Source organism: Triturus cristatus, chromosome 4_1 (assembly GCF_964204655.1).
Source record: "Triturus cristatus chromosome 4_1, aTriCri1.1, whole genome shotgun sequence".
Lineage (NCBI taxonomy): Eukaryota > Metazoa > Chordata > Amphibia > Caudata > Salamandridae > Triturus > Triturus cristatus.
The window spans coordinates 395,289,388-395,311,824 of record NC_140585.1 but is presented as its reverse complement, the minus strand read 5'-3'; the positions used below and the strand labels follow the sequence as shown (position 1 = coordinate 395,311,824).

The following is a 22,437-nucleotide window of genomic DNA, read 5'->3' as shown; positions in this document are numbered from 1 at the left end:
CCCCCACCAGTATGAACAGCCAATCACTGCTCCTGTTAGGGTTTATCCCTTTTTCCCCTTTCTTTGCTCTCTCACTTCACCTGCACTCTAACGTTCTCACTGATCACATCTATTAGATTAGATTGTCTATTAGATTGTCTGTCCATACCTACTTTTCATTCTGTCTCCATCCCTCTGTCTTAGTCTCATTCTACAAACCCCTCTATCTATTTTAATACCCTTCTTTATAATTGCCCCTCTCATTTTTCCCATTTGGGTCGAACATTAAACCCCATTTGGGTCGAACAGACCCAAAATGGGTTTAAGTCTGCGTAAGATACCAAAACAGGTCCCTGCCACTGACTTGACATGCTCCTAGATTTTTTTACCACGGCTTTAGGCACAGGGTGATTACCCAGCAGTAGCTGCCACCAGTTGTTGCCCCACCAGTGTGAGTCTCTGCCAAGCAAGAGGATCTCCGTTTTGGATGAATTAAGCTGAAGACTATTCGCCTCCATCCATCCCGCTTTAGCCACCAGATCCTCCTGAAATTCCGCTGGAGTCTTTGGTACAAGAAACAATCAGTTGCGTATCGTCCACATATGATACCAACTGTATATTGCAAGTGTTGGCCAGCAAACGCATGTAAATGTTAAATAAGGTCGGACTCCATGCCGACCCCTGCGGGACTCCACAGGGTGCGATGGCGAATGGAATGGAGGAGCAATGACCTGGAAGGACCTATCATGTAAAAAGGAGGAGAACCAATCAAGAGCACTGCCTGTGACACCGATCTACACAGGCGATGGATCAAAATACTGTGTGAGAGCGTATCGAAGGCCACGCTAAGATCAAGCAGAATGAGAGCAGTCAAGTTGCCCTCATCCATGGAGGCTCGAAGTTGCTTCGTTACGGCTAGTAGGGCTGACTCCGTGCTATGTTTTGGACGGAAACCATTCTGGGACAGGTCCAGTAAGGAGTGAGACTCCAAATACTGCATCAAAATGCCATTCACATAAGATTCTGTGATTTTGGAAAGGAAAGGCAAAAGCGAGATCGGGCGATAATTCCCCGGCCTGGAGACTTCCAGGGAAGGCTTCTTCAAGAGAGGGATAACTTTCACATGCTTCCAGGTAGGAGGAAACTTTAGGGTTTGCATGACTGCTGACTTGCCTCCTAGTTCACTAATGGCATTGTCATTAGGGGCATGGGTGGTGGATTGGAGGTCAAGCCGAAAAACTATCCCTTTTAATAAATCTTTATGTAGTCCCATAATCTGATGTAATTGGGTGAAATGCTTCTGCATGTTAAAGAAATTTAAAAAAATTTTTTTTTAGAAGAGGCTGTATCATTATATTATATTTGTTGCACAATATAGCTGGCAAAGGTTTTCATGGCTTGGCTCATGCATAAACTCTTAGAAACAAGCAAGACCCTTTGCTTGGCTTTAGCTCATTGTATCCTAATAATTTGCTGGCACGCCCACCTCTATTTTCAATTCTGGCTCAGTACAAGGGGCAGTCATTCTCTTGACAAACTGACCTGTAAAAGGCGAGGCTGGAAACAGGGCACCCTGCCTACATGCACTGATTTGTCTACTGTATCATCAAGACTTCTCGTAGCGGAGACCAAGAAGAGTGCATGCAGTGAAAAAAAAAATATATATATTTTAAATAAGTGATTGCAGGGCGGAGATTTCAGGCCGTTGATTTGTACATGACCATAGTCCTGAGTTCTGAAGGAGACTAAGGTGAGATGGGCAGGCGTATAGCTTCAGGGTGGTGTTTGGGTTATGACATTCATGAAAGTTTATTCTTGGCTTGGTTGTTTGACCTAGGGGGGGGGGGGGCGGGGCTGATTCAAGTCTATTATATCTGGTCTCTGGTCTGTTGATTTTTCTGGTCATTCACATGTCACTAAGAACTTTTTAAGGTGTTAATTTATTTGGAGTAGAAACTTAAGTATATATATATATTACCTACTGGCGGTCGCCAGGTGGTCCAGGCCGTGCCACTTTTTACACCTCTCTGCAACGCAGCTCTGTGGCACTTACTGGAGGTACCTAGTGGGCTAGTTGGACCCCAGGGACCCTCAGGATTCAAATGAACTTAATCTCCCAACTAAAAATGGACACAGGGCGTGTTTACACAGTGGTGAAGGGAGGGGACGGGGCCTGAGTTAACGTGTGCAAAAACGCCCTGTGGCCTGTTTTAAGAGGTAGTTTTAATCCCCATGCCCTCTTATATACTAGGGGCTTACAGAGGAGGTCATGCTAATCACAGGGGGACCCCAACGCATAATGTTCCCTAGTGTATGTAGGTGTTTTCACTGTATTCTAAGTGTCTTTTAACATAGCACTGGCTCTAGGACTGGTTAGTCAGGCTCAGTTACCACCAGTATCCGTCTGAAAAAGTTGAGGGTACAGGATGATTTTGCAACAAGGCTTCTTTCTGCTCTTCTTTTTGTTCTTTCTGCACGTTATCCTTCTTCCTGCACTTATCTTCTTATTTGAGGACTTCTGTTGCTTCTTTCTGCACTTCTTTTGTTTCTTTCTGTGCATTTTTTCTTCTTTCTTCACATGTCCTATCTCTGTAGGCATAGTTAGAAATTAGCATTTAAAAAACCTTTGAAATTCACAGAAAAAACCATAGGTTTCAGGCACGTTATAGTTAGGAATTAGCATTTAAAAAACCTCAGAAATTCACTGAAAAAACCATAGGTTTCAGGGGTGTTATAGTTAGCTGGACTTTTCACTTGTACAAAACCATTGAAATTCCCCCGTTATAGTTAGTTCAGCTAACTATAACTCGGGCGCCCGCAATGCACTGCTGATGACGTCACATATTACATCACTCATGACATGGTCAGTGACATCACTCATGACATCACTGATGACATCTCAAATGACATCACTGATGACATCACTGATGACATCATCCTTGTGATAGAGTGGCAGACCTCAATCTCACCCTAATATAACCTTTGATACACACATTCAAAAATAGAGACTAAAATTTTCAAAACAATGGACATACCAATACCAGTTACAACAACCTCTTCAGTAATTCTAAGATCCACATACACATCCACTCATTCACCAACAGTCCTATACAGTCACTCATACATGTACTCACTCATCATACGTACTCATACACCTATACATCCTGTTACACAATGCCACTCATCCATAGAGTTACTCACACACATAGTCACTCATGCTAATAAAGAATCAAACATACATTTACTTGCATATACAGTTATACACACACCACCATACTTACTTCTACGGAAACTTACACATACTTAGTCTTTTAAACAATCACTTATAGAAACACATACTTATTCATACAGGAACTCTTTCAATCTCTCACTCTCACATATACTCACATATATACACCAATAGTCACATATACTAGTTTAAAACATATGTAGTTACTCATAAAGACACTATTGAGACAGTCATTCACTCACTAACACACCCATACACACACTCATCCACCCATACAGTCCTGCACACATGCTGTGTTCAACACATACAAACAGTGAGTCACTCATTCATGCACCTATGCACTACGTAATACCCCCCACCGAACCATGCAGACACTCAGACTGATACTCAAAAAACCAACTAATAACCTATATAGACACCCATGTAGCTACTCACCAACCCATGCAGCCACTTATACACAAAGTGAGAGACTGATACAGATATTTACATATTTAAACATTACTCACTAAGCCATGTATTCACTATGATACACTTAATCAGTCAGTTACACAATCAATTTTTCAAAAACAAATCATCCATTTAGACACTTATATACCCATTTATTCTTCCATCGACCTTGAGATATACATATATAAAACATATTTAATTTTCAGAAAAACACACATTCACTGGATGATGTCATCAGTGATGTCATCAGTGATGTCATTTGAGATGTCATCAGTGATGTCATGAGTGATGTCACTGACCATGTCATGAGTGATGTAATATGTGACGTCATCAGCTGTGCATTGCGGGCGCCCGAGTTATAGTTAGCTGAACTAACTATAACGGGGGAATTTCAATGGTTTTGTACAAGTGAAAAGTCCAGCTAACTATAACACCCCTGAAACCTATGGTTTTTTCAGTGAATATATATATATATAGTGACTGGTTTACCAAAGATTAGTAAATCTGCACCCTTACAAGTACTCCTTGAACGGGTGCAAATTTCCAACTTCTTTTTGGAATTCATAAAACATTTGCAGTAGTGGGCCTGTAAAGCGGTGCCCCTCTCAGAGTTCCAGACATACTGCTGGCAATCAAACACCCAAAAGGTGATGGGATGAATGCTTACAGATAGTCTAACCAGTGGTAATAACCTGGAGTATCATTTCAACTCATTGCTTTTCCACTCCAGACAGAGGTCCACCTAATGAAAATCAGTACTAATCCTGTTCCTCATGGAAACAGTTGATTCCAAACCTTGGTCATCTCAAACCTACAGCCTACTGTGTTTTTAGATGGTAAATTTGAGATTCACATATTGTCATGTGGTCACATTTTAGACCCGGGTAGAAACACCACCATTTTACTTGCCTTTTAGTTGCCTTCTTTTCTTAAACACAATAACATTTTAGACACATTTGCTTGCTTGCCTGTGCAGGATAATATTCTCTTCTACTTTGTAGGCATACTATCAAAAACCTTGAACATTCTGTACAAGGGCTATTTTCACTGTGCAAAGCGTTGTAGTTTGTTGTTGTCTATTTGGCGTCAGAGCTATCACAATAGAAACCGCAATAGTGGCCAGACTGGGATTTCGGCATGGAAACTTGGGTGAAGTCTATTATATAAACACCATCACTCTCTTGTTTAGGTAGAAGAGTATTTCGCTGGCACTGAGAAGTCGGCCTATGCCAGAATTCCAGCTCAGCTGATTCCGGTTTACCTTTGCGAGCAATGACACCCAGTTCTCCACCAAGATGGGCACCCTGATGACACCCGCAGATAACTGGGGAGGTAGATCATCCTACAGGGTTTTGGCAGATTCACCCACCCTAGGATTAGTAGTGCTGGTAAGGAGCACAATATATTACAGTACTCGTATGCAAGCACATATTCCCTGCAACAGGAAAATGGTTAAACTGTTTATCTTCTTCACCATTCTCGTAATGCTAATCACGTTATTCTATTTCCTTCTATTGATTATTGCAGCACACATATTTTACTCGATCATAATGCTTCAATAAATATTGACACGTCATGTTGTGTATCTCTTGTTTATCTATTTGGGTATACATAAGCAACCAAAGGAAAAGGTTCTAGATATGTTACCACAATTCCCTTGGGGAGTCAGGGTTGTCATTATTATTTATTTATTTTTAGAGTTTTAGATTGCGCGAACATGACCCCAAGATATCGGGTATCAGAGCGCTTTACATGAGCACCAGTTTCGTTACAGATGGACACATTCATTTTTGTTAGGAACAGGAGATTAAGTGATTTGCCCAGCATCACAGGATGTTGAGCGTCGTTGCTGAGACTCCAGCCCGGTTCCCCAGCTTCGAGGCCGACCGCTCTAGGCATAAGGCTACATCCTCTCCCCAAGTCATGTTCTGAGGTTGCACAATCTGTTACCTTGTTAGGTTTGGGGTACAGATGGTGCACTGTACGCTAACCGGACTGGCCAACATATTCTGATGGTGTGCGTGGAATCAGTCTCGCACAGTCTTGAAGTTTGTTGTCCAACAAATGCACTGTTTTACTGAGAAAATATAAGCCATACACCATGGCGCCACCAGCGTTCTAGCTTGTGTTCTAATTTAATGGAACTCCTCAGTGGTTTTCTTTTGTATACCCAAAGACCCCTACTCATAAGCTTACAAGAGACGTCTGTGGTGTTAGGGAAAAATCCTCCTCAGCTGAGTAGGAAACCCCTATGTATTGGCTGTAGGTTGTTCAAGCCTGAACCTATCAAAAGGTCACCCTTTAGAGGTACCACTGAGTAGGGCACCCATATGTATTGGCTGTAGGTTGTTCAAGCCTGAACCTCTCAATGGATTACCCCATAGAGGTACCCTCTCTGAATTTCACATCCTCATATGGCTGGTGATGGCTCGGCAATTAACAGAATGGCCAACTACAGATATGCAGTTACCCAGATGCTACCACAACATTGATCCCCCGCCCCCTCCTTGCAGGTGGAGATGTTACTGTAGTAGTTTAGGCCCACTAACCACTCAGGTCAGGTATTCTATTCATGGGTTACATTACCAGCACTAGATGCAATACAAGACTTTTTCATGCTTGCACTGTAGCTGCAACAACTACACAACCTACGAAGCACTAGAAATACCATTAACTTACCTAGACCACCAAAATTGGTTTGAAGGCGCCTAACCACACATAACAAACCATGTTAGACTAGGTCCTCTTAGCAATGAAGGGAGCAACACCATATCCAGACATTGCAAATCTGATAGCAGCAGAGCTACGTGCACTATACACAGATCTAGTCATAATATACAGATGTTTGGAACAATTTGTCATGAGAACAATGACAATAAAACCTTCAAGGGCTGCTCAAGCTGCACATCCAGAATGGGCTACACCTGGAATTAGTCCAGTGACCATCAATGCAGTCATGGGTAAAGTTTCCATCAGACGGAGGGAATTCTGTTCTGAATGGCACAAAAAATTAATCCGTTTGAAGTAGTGTTTCCTCATATGGGACCCCAAGAAAAACATGTAATTCTCACAATATGCTTGCCAATGGGGATGTCTCCACCAGTGGAAGACTGTACCAATTGGGGTATGGTCTTTTCTGCAGTATATACCAGAACACATGGCACACCCTTATTAGCTGTTTTGCCCGAAGTGCTTGAACCAATCCAAAATGGGTACATGGCAGCCTCTGCCCTGGATTTGGGGATGAAACTGATGGGCAACTTTGCAGCAGTTTCCGCCATAATGTTAAGTAACATTAAAGGGGAAGCAGCAGCGTTGACTATACGCCCACGACTCATATGACCAGAAACATGAATTGCCTAAAACTATTAAGAAAACCTATGCATCCATAGGGAGAGGTAATTAGGGAGCCAGACTTAGTAAACAAGAAATTAAGGGTAATTCTGTAAAGGATAACTCAAAGCAGGCATCAGACTCTTCTACTAAAAATAATTGGGATAATAAGAAAAATAAGGAAAGACTAAAACATGAGTCCACTGAAAAATTCTATAATTTGCGTACCAGTGTTCATATTTAAACATCTGATAGGTATCGGGATACTGAGACACATTCCTCTTGTTCCGTTTGGGATTCATCTGAAAAATGCTCAGATAGAGGGGGGAGATCAGAGTGCAGATCAGAGGAGTATGTGAAACCAAAGGAGGACTCACAATGCTCTTCCGACTTTATAAAACAGGAAGAACAAATCGAAACAGTCCAAGCCTCAATTCAAAAAGGTCGCTGACATTAAAGTCAACCATGCCAAGGATATTGAGGACACTGCTTCTGAGCAGGGAGTGGGCTCTGACCATGCTGGACAGTGTGACAGAAGTGACAGAAGTCACAATAGTTCACCATAATCTAATGGAGTGTCTGGCGGCAGTAGCAAAGATTGTCTATATCTAGGTGGAATCACTGGATAGGAACTGAGTGTCCCGCATCAGTTATATGAATTGCAACTCCAAATGGAGGGGGATCATGGATTGGATACAGAGACCAGATTCCTCCTAGTCGTAAGTTTTGCCTTCTCAATTAGTCTCTGAAATGGAAGTCAAAACTTCTAAGCAGGACAAGCTAGTAGACTGTGAACGAGAAGGACTCTGAGGTCAGATAGCCTTTGGGCGATGTCCCAGTGAAGCTGTTGACTTTTGGCGGGAAAGTTCAGAGTGGGAGAAATTCAAAATTCATGCCCAAGGATGGTCCTTCGCTGGCCCGAAACGTTTGGTGCCCTTTGTCTGGTGAATATTTTTACCTTTGCACTTAGTCACTTTTTTGGAGCTTGAATTTCTTCAGCGGGGTAAGACTGTAAGCTGTACCCAAACAGGGCTCCACGGGGCCAGTTACATTATCAGCGCCATCCCGCTCAAATGGATTTGCCACTGCAGAAAAGCTACAAGCAGGAGCAACCTGGATCTTTGGACTAGCGGCAATGCTCCTTTATCATATTGAATTGGCAGGTTTTCCACAGTATTCTGTCTGTTCTCCAGACAAAAGCACTTGAAAAAGTTTTAAAAGTCCCAGGTTTTGGGATTAGGCAGCAGGAGTACACTCTGACATCAGCCAAGGGTTTCAGGGCCTCTGGAACAGCACTTGGGGGTCAGGACTCGCCTCAATAGAACTAGCAGGAGGGTCCAGGGCAGGTCCAGTTGGAACTTCCATTTAAATTGCAAGCCTTGGATACACATTTTACCATATACTAGGGACTTCTAGATAAGCTAAATATACCAATTAGAAATATGCCGTTCAACCATGTTTAAAGCGGGAGCACCAGCTCTTACTATTGGTTAGCAGGGGTAAAGTGCTCAGAGTTTGAAAACCAGCAAAAAATATAAGGTCCAGAAAAAGGTGAAAAATATGGGGTGACAACACAGAAAAGGAGGATTTTCTAGAGTGTTTATTTAACACAAACCTAGCTCTGAAGCAACAAAGCACTGTATATTGCATGGGGGTTGTAAGATGATTTACAAGATCATATACATCAAGTGAGATTTTGTTAACACAGCAAGGCAGTGTGAAATACTCCAAAGTGCACCAGGAAACAAACCGATGCAAAATCCAAGCAGTTTATTTGGGTAAACGAAACCACATGCAGCTGCGTGATTTCTAGTCTTCACTTCTTCGCCTGCAGACTCTGGCCCCGTCCCAACGACCTGTGAATGAAATGAAATGAAATGAAATGAAAAGTGGATTTATAAAGCGCAGTTGCTGCCAGAAGGCGTCCAAGCGCTACTTGAAGAATGGAGTGAGGGCTGGCCGGGAACACTTCGGGAAGCTAATTTTGGAAAGTAAAAAGAAAAGTTTTCTAGAGTTTACGGAATGAAGAAAGATTGGAGTGGGATCTGAGTTGAAGGGGCAGGAGGTTCCAAAGTTTGGCGGCATTGAATGAAAACATCCTGCCACCAGACCGCATTCTTCTAACTCTTGGTACAGTTGCTAAGTAGGCCTGACTGGATCGGAGGTGCTTTGTGGGATGATAATGAGACATGAGGTTCCGGCAGATTGCCGGGCCAGTATCCCAGAAGGCCTGATGAGCAATGCACAGCGCTTTAAAAAAAATTCTTTGACGGACCGGGAGCCAGTGCAGTTTCCTCAGTCCGGGTTTTACTGATATTTTCCGGGGTAGTTGGAGTAGTGTGCGGGCAGCACAATTTTGCACTGTCTGCAGCTTGCGGAGGGTGTATTCGGGGGCGCCTAGGTATAGAGAATTATTGAAGTCCAGTCGAGACTGTATCAAGCCCTGTATAGTGACTTGCCTGGCCTCCATGGGTAGTAATGGGAGCACTTTCCTAAGCATCCTGAGCAGGCTGAAACAGGTTGCAGACAGCTTCGTGGCTTGGGTGTTGAGTGTTAGAGCCTTATCCAGCCAAATGCCCAGACTTTTTATATTGTCCTTAGGGACAGGCGGGGTGCCAAGGCAGGGTGGCCAAAAAGGGTCGAAGGAAGTGGGGACAGCAGGTCCCAGAAACATCAGCTCTGTTTTGCTCCCATTGAGTTTGAGGAAAGATCTTGTCATCCACACTTTCACAGCTTCCAGACAGTCCCTTAGTCCTTTTTGCATGGGGCCGTTGTTCTCCTGTGCAAGGGATACCACTGGCTGAGTATCGTCCGCGTAAGAAACTATTTTGATGCCAAATGGGCGGACGATCTCAGCCAGCGGTCGCATGTAAATATTGAACAGTGCGGGGCTCAATGATGAGCCCTGCGGGACCCCACAGGTGAGAGGTTTACTGGTGGAGACAGTGTCTCCCTCAAAGACCCGAAGGGATCTGTTGCTTAAAAAGGATGTGAACCAACTTAGAGCCTTGCCCGAGATTCCTGTTTCAGAGAGACGGCGGAGAAGCACGTCATGACTCACTGTGTCAAAAGCTGCGCTTAGATCAAGGAGGATCACTGCCACTGATCCTCCCTGATCCATCATCCTCCTGGCTTCTTCGGTTACCGCCAGTAAGGCAGTCTCCGTCCCATGTTTTGGTCGGAAGCCAGTCTGGGTGATGTCTAGCAGCTGATTGGTCTCCAGGAAAGCCATAAGGTGGATGTTGACGTGCTTCTCCAAGATTTTACTTATCCATGGGAGCAGGGAGATGGGGCGATAATTACCGAAGTCGTCGGGGTCCAGATTGGGCTTTTTAAGCAAGGCACGAACCATAGCCTGCTTCCAAGGTGCTGGGACGACGCCTGCCGTAAGGGAGGCGTTGAGAAGGTCCTTGATGGTGGGAAGGACCGTCTGAATAACCGACATCATGGCCTTAGGAGGGGCAGGGTCGCAGGGAGATCCAGATTTCACCTGTCGTGCTAGTGACTCAACAGCGTCCTGTTCCAATATGGGGAAACATTCCAAATTAGCCATGGGTTGGGGGGGAGATTCCACATGGCAGGGCTGAGTATGAGAAGTCTGATCTGCCTCAGCGGCAGAGAAGGAGGAATATATATATAACTGTAGACTCCCTGAGCTCGTGAGCACCAAAGGTTCAACACCACAAAGAGTGGAGGGGCAGTAGAAGGATTTGAGACGCAACACATCCCCCCCTGCGACATCATCATCAAATAAACTATGATAACCTAAACACAAATTATAGAATATTATAACAATATGAAGTAAATGTAATGCACTTCAGCTTAACTCGCAGTACACATTATAATAAACATTTAAAAAAGAATACAAAATTATCCTTTTATAGCATAAAGATTTAATAAAGGATATCATGTAGAAATAAAACTCACTCCATAACATAATCTTTGAACGTGGCTGGTAGGGCACACTTTCTTTTGCAACGAATACCATCCTCCTCTGCACCATTATCCAGCATACCTTCGATGGAACTGTTTGCAACTTTGTGATAAAAATTAATCATTTTTGATGCTGGACTATTTAAACCCCTCCCAAACCAGTGCACAATTCCACCACTGACCATATACCAGTCTTGCACCACAACCATCTTGACGGATCTCTTCAATAGTGTAAGGTGTACTGTACTTGACTCCTCCTTTCATCATTTTGGATTTGGGTAATCTCACACAAACCCAGTCTCCTTTGTGAAAATTGGAGTGTTTCTCACGTTTCATCACACCATGTCTAATTTTGTTTCTCTGCTGACTGAGCTTAATGCTACTGCACGCATTGTTAATCAGATCATTCTGGGAATTATTGCCTTCCTTTCCCTACTCAACTTAACCAAGTCGGTCTAAAACCATCATGAGACACTATTCCCCTTAGACCTTGGAATGGAGAATACCAGTAACACTGCGGGGAGTGTTGTGATACTATGCATGGCACAAATGGCATTGCCTACATCTCATTTGATACCAACTGCAAGACTTCACACAAGACAAAGAATGGATGAGCAGTCAGTGGTCTGGGAGCATCTGTTGGTTGTAACAAGCAAAATGCAGAAGGAGTTACAGTGGTGGAATAATCCATACATTCTGAAGAGAAAATTGTTCAAGACCCAGAAGCCACCATTAATACAAATGCTTCACAGGTAGGTGGGGAGCACCCCTTTTCAACTTGAAAATTCGAGGCTAATAGTCAGAACAGGAGGCTTGCAAGCACATACATCTCCAAGAACGAAAAGCTTTCCAGAGTTCGATTCAAGGAAATCTAGTTCAATACAAGCAAACGACAGAACATCATTGTACTTCCACAAACAAACAGGGACAATGTCTTATCCTCTAACAAATTTAGAGCCTGAGATTTGATATTTCTAATTGCATGTCATGTTCCAGTGCTGGAAAAGCCTAAGAATGGGCACTAACCCAGGAGGTTGTAGAGGTTATTTGCTAAGTGGGGCACAAGAAGCGCTTTCATCCACAGTCAAAGGAGAAAGCTCTTTTGATATATTGGTGCAGGGTGTTTTTTTTTGCATCCATCCTCTGATTCCAATAGTGTTAGATCCGGCCTCGTAGCGTGGCTCTTCCTGTCCTCGCACTACCTAACCTGGTACCTGGGACCCCAAGCACACGGCCCAGCCGATCCTTCCCACCAGAACACACACACGCGACCCGGGCATCCCCGTCCATGGCCTCTCTCCTTTCGGCCACCCCGGGCACGCGTGCCCACTTCATGCACCAAGATGGCCGCCCGGCCCCAGCACAACCCGGGCCTAGAGGCGCCACTCCGGCTGGAGGACATCACGCTTCCAGGGGATGAGAGAGGGAGGAACCGTTTCTATCGCACCTCTGAACTCCCCTGGGACGATGGGTTTCGATCGGCCCTCCGGCCTCCCTGAGGGCTGGCTCCACGCCTGCTGGGTGTCTGGGACTCCTCCCGACCCGGCCCTGAAAGGATCAAAAGACAATGGCAGGAAACCCCGACAAGCGACCCCCAGGTGACAAGACCCCTGCCTGCACAGACTCCGGACATCAAAGAGGGGTCGACCTATAACAAGGGGTGCTCTGGGACTGTCCGGCAGATTCGCCTTGGAACATCTGAGCCCTGCTGAGTGACTCGCGGCTCCCTGAAGATCGTAAGACCTCCGAACTTGTGCTTGAGCCCTGCTGAGTGACTCGCGGCTCCCTGAAGATCGTAAGACCTCCGAACTTGTGCTTGAGCCCTGCTGAGTGACTCGCGGCTCCCTGAAGATCGTAAGACCTCCGAACTTGTGCTTGAGCTCTGCTGAGTGACTCGCGGCTCCCTGAAGATCGTAAGACCTCCGAACTTGTGCTTGAGCCTGCTGAGTGACTCGCGGCTCCCCCAGACTCTCCTTGGTCCCGCCGGACCCCCCCGACACCACGCGTATCCCCCAGCTCAAGGATTGTGAGCTGTGCGCCGGGTACGCTCCTGCATTTGATCCATATCCCCCAAAGACTGTCCCGCTACCTCCTACCCCCGCCAAGACTCTGTGAGCCCACGCTCTGCTTGTAAATATCTGCCTTGCTGATCATAAAGATCCTACCACTTCGATTTGATAAAGCTTGAATCCTAAGAACCCTCGGTGTGGTGTCTCTTTGTCGTGTGGTGCCGAGTGTACGATCCTAGATACGAGATTCCTCCCCTGCGGAATCTCCCGCCAGTGCCCGGCTACGATACTTTGAGGGTGGGTCTCAGGACAGTCAGGGCCCCCTCCGGGCCCTTCTGAGGTCGCCTTCTAACAAATAGTAATCAACACATTCAAGATATCCAACATGAAACTCATTTTAATGACACCCATGTGGGCTTAAATCTGGTTCTCGCAACTAATACACATTTTTTAGAGGGAACCAAAGATACTATCCTTCACGTTCAACAGCAGCTCCTCAGTGTAACTTGAACATAGTGCCAACAGCAATAATGGGACCATCCTGTGAACTAATCCATAACAGACTTTAATTTTCTAACATTAAAGTCTACCTTATTGCAACTACTACTTTATGATGAGTAAGTAAATTGCAGGCACTGCCTATTTACAAAGGTACGGTATCTGTGACAACACATTCCTAAGGTGGTGGTACATTTTCATATGAACCGATCTCTTAATCTTCCAGCATGTTTTCAAACACTCAATGGCGCTGAAAGGGCACTATGCATCTTAGATGGAAGGTCATCTATTAGGTACTGCTGGGGGCGGGGAGGAGGAACAAAGATATTGGGGAAACTTAACCATTTTTACTAGCACGTGATACTTAAAATGTAGTTATGCCTCTGACAAAAGGGACAATTGCTACATGCATTGTACAAAGAATATGGCCGCTTGTATATTGGCAAATAATTAATAGTCACAAAAAGCAGCTTTGGTAAGCCAAAAGGTACTTAAACACCAATTTGGTAATATCAGTGCTTCAATCCCTCCCCCCTTAGGGGAGGAATACCACTACAAAATCTGTGCACCGTATGCGAATCTAGAAAAGGATTAAGCCTGTAAAAAAAACAAGTTACTTACTGTAACAATTGATATGAAATGTGATACTCTTCTGAATTCACTTGTGACCTTCTCACCTTCCAATGAAGGAAAAGGGAGAAGAAATCCAGTACAGGGCCGACATCATAGGGAGTCCTATAGCAGTGTCTTGGACGATCCTCTCTCTAAAAACCTCCAGGTCATGGTCCGCCCTCCACTGCAACGGCAAAAGGGACCGCCCGCCATAGGTGCGGCAGTCCCGCCATTCAAATTAGGATGCGCCCGCCACACTGGCGGGCGCATCACACATTTTTTACATTGCGGCAGGCAGTGCTGTAAGCAGCACCCGCTGCAATGTAAAAAAAATGCATGTAGTGCATTTGCATGCACAATGTGACAGGCATCACGCGGTGCCTGCCACCTTGTGCATGCAAATGCAGGGGGGGGTATATGCACCCCCTACTTCCCCAACATCCTGGGGGGCCCGCTACGGGCCCCCAACAGCGAAAACAGCATGCCTTTCCATGGCGGCAACGCCGCCATGGAAAGGCTGCTCTCTGCCGGCATCCTGATATGGTTTGTTATTGTGGCAGTTCTCTGCCCGGTCGACGAATCGACCGTCGGAAAAGCGGCAGATGGTCTTCCCGTCCACCGCGGACCCCCCCAGCCATCCTAAGGTGGCGGGGGGGTCATTCATGGAAGGATGGCGGGCGGATTGCCCCTGCCGGGCTGGCGGTGGCTACCGCCGGCCCGGGCGATCCGCCCACCATCCTAATAGTCCCTTAGTTTTGAACATATAGTGACCCAACTACTAGATAAAATAATGCACAAGCTGTAAAAAAATTACAATAGCCAAGTAAACCTTTTCTTTCTGACTTCATTTGGATTCGATGTGTGACTGCAATGGAGACATAATCATCTACACTTTTAAGATCTGCTGCCCATACCCCATCCCTAAATGTTTTAACTGTAAACACTGGCTTTTAGAGCTTCTTTCTCATCCACCTGGCCAGTCATCTACACTGAATAATCTAAGCTATTGGTTGGTGTAACTGAGCAACCATTTCATTTTTGTCGAGTTTTCCCCTCCATCCCACAGCCAGTAGCATTAGGTGTGAGATTAATACTCAACTTGGTTAAGCTAAGATGTGATTGACAAAGTCTCAAGCCAGTGGCTGAAAGATGATGGTCGAAGAAAGCCAGTGGGTGAAAGGGGTGGACCCAAAGTCTATCCTAAATATATTGTTAGTAATGTATCTGTTTGACAGGTGTGCTGTCACAGCACAGATCTAAAAAGTAAATTGATGGGTGAGTAGTTAGATATGTAACTAGGTAAACAGGCTGCTATATCTCTCTATTGGAGTGAATGTAAATGATGGCAAATCTTGACCTCGACCCACTAAACACCAAGTATTCAGAGCTAAGTTTCCAGACTCTTTTGGCTCACTGTCTCCTGTTGGTAACTATGCAGTTCGGATACAGTCATCTGAGTAATGCTTGAGTGGATTAGCAAGTTTCGGAATCGCATCATATGGTTAATATGTGTGACTCAGGCCACTGAAACTGTTCCTTAACTTTTGTTAACCCCTTTGAAAGCGACAGTCAAAATCTGACCTCTGGCTGCACCCTAAAGTCCACGTGACTGGGACATGAACCCCTGAGTTCGAGGACGTAGTTACGAGACCCAGTCTTGTACCTCGCGAGGTTATTTTACTCGGACTCGGGGGTCCTTGCCCCCCTATGAACATGCTCACAAAAAATTAAATTTTTCAATATCCATGGTCTGCGGTCCTATCCGGGTTTCACTTGCAAGAATTTTGTCGACCAAGGAGCTGGAGTTTAGATGAACCCTGCACCAGGATTCGAAAGACACACAAGTGCATAGTTTATGGAAGCGTTCCACGTCGTTCATCCCTGTATTGCCAGTAGCTTTCGTTAGTTTGTGAATGTGTTCATTTCACACTTACATCCTTTTTCTCTAAATGCAGTGATCATCTATTACGATTATTTGACATGTAATGTTTGTGATACACATTTCTTTCATGCTGTGAAGCTTTTGGTTCCCCTTCTGTACTGCAACATTTTTATAGTGATTCATATCCTACTGTGGGGTGCCGGAGCTCATTCTCAGGCCGTGCGTGGTTGGAAAGAAGTTGTATTTGTGGTGGGCCTATTTGGGTAGCATTTTGGTGTACTATAGCCCATTTTGCCATGCTAAGGAGGGCGGAGGGGGGTGGGGGTGCAGGAGAGAGAGAAAAGGAGAGAAAAAAAGTTGTAATCAAGCTGCAAAGACCGGGGGAGGAGCCTTGCATACAGTGTGATCTTCTCACTGCTTGTATCCCACCAGAGGGGGCAACAGTATGTGGTCGGTAGTTGGTCCGATGTATGTGGCTGGTATGCAGGTGGGGAAGACAGGAGGGGTCAAAATGGACTACCAGTCTATGGAAGGGGTAGGAGACGGGAAGACACCTGGAAAGGCGAGAGATGGGGGTAAAAGCAGGTATTGAATACAGGGAAGATGCAAATATTTATGCAACGCTCATATTGGAACTCCCATCGAATCACTAATTACATTTGGAGAGGAAGGAAGGAATACAAGGGATCCGTTCCTGGCTCAGTTTCTTGTATCTAATTTGGAAGGATGAAAGGCTGCTGGCCAGGCCGAACTCCTGAGCTGTGAGCTCGTGGCCTTGTAGGGATCTGCTGCAGGAGACAAGCCGCTGAACTGTCCCACTGATGGAGAGACCGAAGAGAGTTCCCCTGCCTCCACCTCCCCACAGTTGCCTTCGTCCTAATAATGATGCAGATTTTTTTACATTGAAATTGAGTGGAATTTTTTGCTCCGAAGGCCACGCAGATCAAACAATAGCATTATTGAAATATTACTAAGTTTTTATATGAATTTGGTATTTCCGTTCGATAAGGGATGGCCACATATATTATGCACACCCTCTCGTTGGATATATTTGGATGGCTGTGGTTTGTGGTGGACTTGCCGCCTCATGCTACAGGAACCCGCCTGTGAGTTGCGCCTTATCGCCGCTGTCCACGCTGTTAGACTCCGCTCCTTGGGTTGCGAGTCGCCGCCTCCATCAGGATAGGCTGGGTGCCGGCGAGGCAGACTCGGATGGGCTCATTCCGGCTTTATAGTCCACACTGCTGGGCCAGCGCATCTCTGCTTGCCACATCAGTGAGTCTCTCCTGCTTTTCACTTATTCAGAAGAATAAATCTAACTGATTGAATGTTACATTTCTTAATAACTTCTAAAATAAAGCAAGACTGGCTAGAGTGGGTGTGTATATGAAACTCAAACTTTGGTAATGAATGCCTCTTACCGATTTAATTTAGTGAGTGGGCAAATGGTTATTTGATGTGTAACTCATCTAATGAATGGATGTCAATATAAAACCTTATCAGCAGTATCTGTTCATTAACGGTGCAGTGCTCCCTGTGCGTTTGAATAATTTTCCTTTTGATTTATAATATTAAAGGAGTTGAATATATGTGTATTCCGGTTGAAACTGGGTAATTCATTGTTGTATTCTGTTGCTTTCTGTTGTTGTGTTGGTGTAGGATGGACATATATACCTCACAGGGTAATCGTGATGCTGAAAAAATACTTCGGAATGCACTGCTAAAATCTGATTTACTAAGTTGAAACAGGTTAATGAAATGCACTTTTTGAATTCTGAATATTTTTACACGTTTGCGGTCTTTAAAGATGCAGATGTTCTTAAAGTTAAGGGGTGCTGCAAACACTAGTTACTTCCTTTCTTTAACTGTAATTAACCTTTAAATAAATGCTGCTGTTTAACATTTTTTAAATGTTTTTGCTAAGTCGAGAAAAAAGCAGCCCAGTGCTGCTGTTGTCCAGGGGGGCGCATGTACAGGGCAGGAGGCTTGCATGGCAGTACTTTGAGTATCACTGGCCTAGGTGGAAAGGCTGCTTTCTGCATGGATGTGTGGAGACGAGACACAGAAGAACTAGAAGTAAGTAAGGCTCAGATGTATCCAGGGAGAGCAGAAATGACCGAATCTGGCTCCCACAGACGCTGCGTGAAATAATACTCACACTATTGAAAGAATCCGCCCCAGTAGGTTTTGACACAGAACAAAGCGGATTGATTTGAAGGCTCCCTGGGAGCATTGGATTCCATACTGTTGCAGTACAAGAAAGTAACCCATAAAGATTTTAAAAAAAAATCCTCTCTCACAGCAGTGTTCCTAGAAATCTGCAAATATTGGAAGATTGGAGATCTGTGCATGTCCCCCCAGAGGAGACCAGAAATACAGTGATCCTCAGAAGAAAAGCACTCCCACACAGTCATTGCTGAAAAAAACCTTATAATTTTCTTTAGATACCATCTTGTTAATAGAGGCATCTACTGATGGATCGTTTTCTGATTTCTAGTGTAGCACACGTGGATTTTCTCTGTGGACAGTCACCTACTGCAGGGCTATCCAGCACTCCTCTCTAGCAGCAGGGCGAGCAGACTGAAGCACTCACAGCAGGCAGCTCCTTACACATTTTTCAGGTTATGTCTCATCACCTGTGGGAGATCGATGGTCTTTGAAACAAGCTTTGGATATTGAAAGTTTCCCTGGTACTCTGTGCAGTACAACCTCTTCCGTCCATGAGAAATGTGTAACTTTGTGTGGAAGCTTCAATCCTGCTGACCGTAGGGAATGTTGATTACACTGCTACCAGTCCAAAACTGTTGTCTCTCTTTTTATGCCTGTTCTGCAGACGCTGTCTTTATTTCAAGCGTTTTCCTCAGCAGGTAGTCGGGGGGGGGGGGGGGGAGGGGGTGTCTGTATCTTGAGCACCTAAAAGATGATCACCATCATGAGTAAGGGCTTTCATCTAACAGCCATCAGCCTTTGGGAGTAGCACCTCTGGGAGAAATAACGAATGTAGCACATAGGGTTACTGGGTGAGGGGGTGAGGGGGTGAAACCCTACTCAAGCAGCAACCACAATTCTTATCAGGATGGAACACTAGCAAACCACAAACTTGTGATTAACCCTCTTGTAGCTTGGCACAAAACAGTTGGGCTTAATTTAGTGGCACTGTTTATGCAGCACTTGAAATGGTAATAAAGTGAAAGCAAAACAAATTAAATTCCACAAGTATCTAGTAAAATAGAGTGAAATGTAATAGGTTTTTGACACCAAAATGACAAAAATCCAATCAGTAGACCTGGAGATATGCTTTTAAAGATTTAGGTAAAAATAGTGTCTAAAAGCACCAAGCGGGTCCCCCGTATGTTGTAGGACAGGTCGAAAATCGCAGTCCATACCCCCTCTACCCCTGCTAATCCACTGTCTACCTATGGTTGGTTGCTGCCGATCCTGCATTTAGAATGATGGTAACATTGTACTTATCACTTGTGAATATTTCATCTTAGTTTATTGCTGATTGCATCTTAATTAAAGCCTTCCTCCCTCCTGCCATTTGTCTGGCCGCATCTGGTACATTGACAGTCACCGTGGTTAGCGGTCTAGCACTTTGTCACTGTTCCTGGTGAGACAGTGACGTTTTACGCTTCACAGCATATTACTGGTCTTGGTCTCCACCGAGGGATGGCATACTGGTCTCCACCGAGGGAAGGCATACTTAAAGCGCGGTACTTAGGCTGCACGAAATACACCAGGCAAACACCTATGAGTAATTTAACTGCGGTGCTTCCCAGGCTGCCGCGCATCCACCAGCCTGTTCTCTATTCAATATTCCTGCACCGTTAGAGTGAGTTATACATCTCCCATACCTCAATTGATTGTATGTAGTTGGATTGGCTTCTAGTAACCTATTGTACTATTCCTGCTCAGGTACTCAACAACCTTACAGTGAGTACTTGCCATTCAAGTACGGGGCTCCCATCATACCTATTCACCCCGTGTGGACCATAGTGAACTCCACTACTTGGCCAATGTAGATATAATGTAGGAGTATTTCCTACAAGGCTTGATTACCCTTCAGATCATCTTATTAATCACTATTATTACTTCTAGATGTCCCAGACATCTTGTCTTGATGAAGAAAAAAATTCCCTAAGTGAGGCCGGTCGTCATCACTCTTTAAGGGCAAGAAAAGCATGTCCTGTACAATAGATAAGAAAAAATAGTCCTGGGAAGCCACGTTTGGTGTGCTCCCTTCATACCACAGAGCCAAGCTCTGGCTCTCAGAATCCTTCACAAAGCTTAGGCCTCAGTTTTTTTAAATAATTTTAACGTTTCTGGAAAATATGCATGTTATATACATCATTGTATGTGCACGTCACTGTGTACAATTAGTGTTTTATTTTCCAATGAACTCAAAACCAAAACAGTAAATCAACTTATGAGGGTCTTTTCACTCTCTAGTGTGTTGTCAGTGATTGCAACAGGGACCCCTACTTATCTGAACACAGGATCGAATGTATCTATCATGTTTTTTAGCTTATCATCTAATCTCTGCCTGTGTGCTATGGTCACTAGGCTTCTGCTTTGTGTTTTTGTTTGTTTAAATATGTTTATTGCGTTTATAAAGTGTTTCAATTCAATCTTACAACCATCAAATGATTGCCTCATTACACTGAGAATAACTGCATCACATTATTACAAAAGAATATACAATGTGTCGTCCTTAGACATAGGTCACATTTTACAGTATATTTTTACGGAAGCTTAAGTTATGCGTAAATATTTAGGTTTCGATGGATCGAGTGTTACGTGTCCCGCGAGCACAGTTCTGTAGTGGTGCTCACTAGTTATAGGAGAAGAGAGTTTGCAATTGAAGTATCAAACAGGGATTTTCTGGATTTAGGAGTAACAATAAAAACAACCATCAAGGGCTTTGATATCATACTCCTCCCATGCGCACTCACCTGCGTCGCAAACCAGTAGATGGGCATCACATATAGGAATCTCAGTCGTTTAACGGAATCTTGGAATTGGGTGCATGGTGTCAGGGTATATAGCTTCATGGGTTTCCTCCTCAGAAAGGGGTTAATTTTGCTCCCCTTCTGCGATTACGCCTCCCCATCTATTGGTTCGTTCAGTTGTATGGAGGTCTCAAGTGTGGCAGACTCTAGGCCAGTGTTGATAGTGTCCCAACTAGCAGCTATAGGATACTTATGATGACCCACATTTTTCTCCCTTTGAAGTGCAATGCTGTCTGCCCATGCGGTGAGCGACTGCATCCGGGCCATGAGAGTGGGGGGGGGGGGGGGATGGGGGTAGGCTCAGTTTGCACCCAGCCATGTGCAAATCAGTCTTGACCATACTCTTCATGAGAACAGTCCAGTCCGAACTGCCAAGCTAGGTCCACGCTGAACCGGAACGCAAGCAACCCAGGACCGGTTTCAGGCTAGTTATGGGCTCATCAGCCAGGTACAGCTTGGTTCCACTGACCGTGAGCATGAGACCCACATCTGGACATACCCATGTCACTTAGGGTTGTATATGAAACACACAAAAGGTGATAGGAGGCTTCTTACAATAAGTCTAACCACTGGACTGTTCCCAGGAGGAGCAGGGTCAAGACTGATTTGCATATGGCTGGGTCCAAACTGAGGTGGCTTGGTGAGCAAAAGAACGATGGGTGGAGTACTAAGCCGAGCTATTGCCAATGGTTAGCCTTATAGCACTCGGCCTATCACACCCTTTTGTGTGATATATCGATCTATATATATATATATATATATATTCACTGAAAAAACCATAGGTTTCAGGGGAGTTATAGTTAGCTGGACATTTCCCTCGTACAAAACCCTAGAAATTTCACTGCTGATGACATCACATATTACATCACTCATGACATGGTCAGTGACATCACTGATGACATCTGAAATGACATCACTGATGACGTCATCCATGTGATAAATTAGTGCATCTTCTCACACCCTTTGATATACTCAATCAAAATTTCAAACGTCCATTCTCAAAACCATAGACACTCCAATACTACATACCCACTCATTGACTCTTAGATCTACACACACATCCACTCACTCACCTGTACAGTCACTCATACTTATAGTCACTCAGTACAGGACTATCATATGCATTTATACACCTACATAGACACTCACACACCACCAATCATCCATAGAGGTACTCTCACACCTAGTCAGTAATGCAAATAATTAATCACACTCCCATGTACTCACCTATGCAGTTATACACACACAAGTTCACTTACTCATAAAAATAGTACCACATTCTTACGCTCTTACACAATCACTGATACAAGCACACACTCATCCATACAGCCACTCTCACAATCACACACACTCACATATACCCACTTATATACTCTTACACACCTATATATATACTGCCTTTCACATATGTAGTTACTCACACATGTACCACTGAGATATACATTCAATCACTAACACACCCATACATACACTCACCTAACCATACAGTCCATCACACATGCACTC

At 44.5% G+C, this 22,437-nt stretch overlaps 1 protein-coding gene across 6 annotated transcripts in view; it reads left to right on the top strand.

The window, feature by feature from the left end:
• Window positions 1–22,437, top strand: part of PARVB (parvin beta) — a 515,092-nt gene that overhangs the window by 80,996 nt on the left and 411,659 nt on the right. The window contains exon 1 of one of the 6 annotated variants that reach the window (XM_085652458.1): window positions 17,081–17,197. The exons of 4 other annotated variants lie outside the window; for them this stretch is intronic. In XM_085652458.1, the coding sequence (XP_085508584.1) occupies window position 17,197 (1 nt within the window). In that variant the 5' untranslated portion in view covers window positions 17,081–17,196. Of the gene's footprint in view, window positions 1–17,080; window positions 17,198–22,437 lie in introns of those variants that run through there. One more of the 6 variants, XM_085652461.1, reaches the window with a different exon arrangement.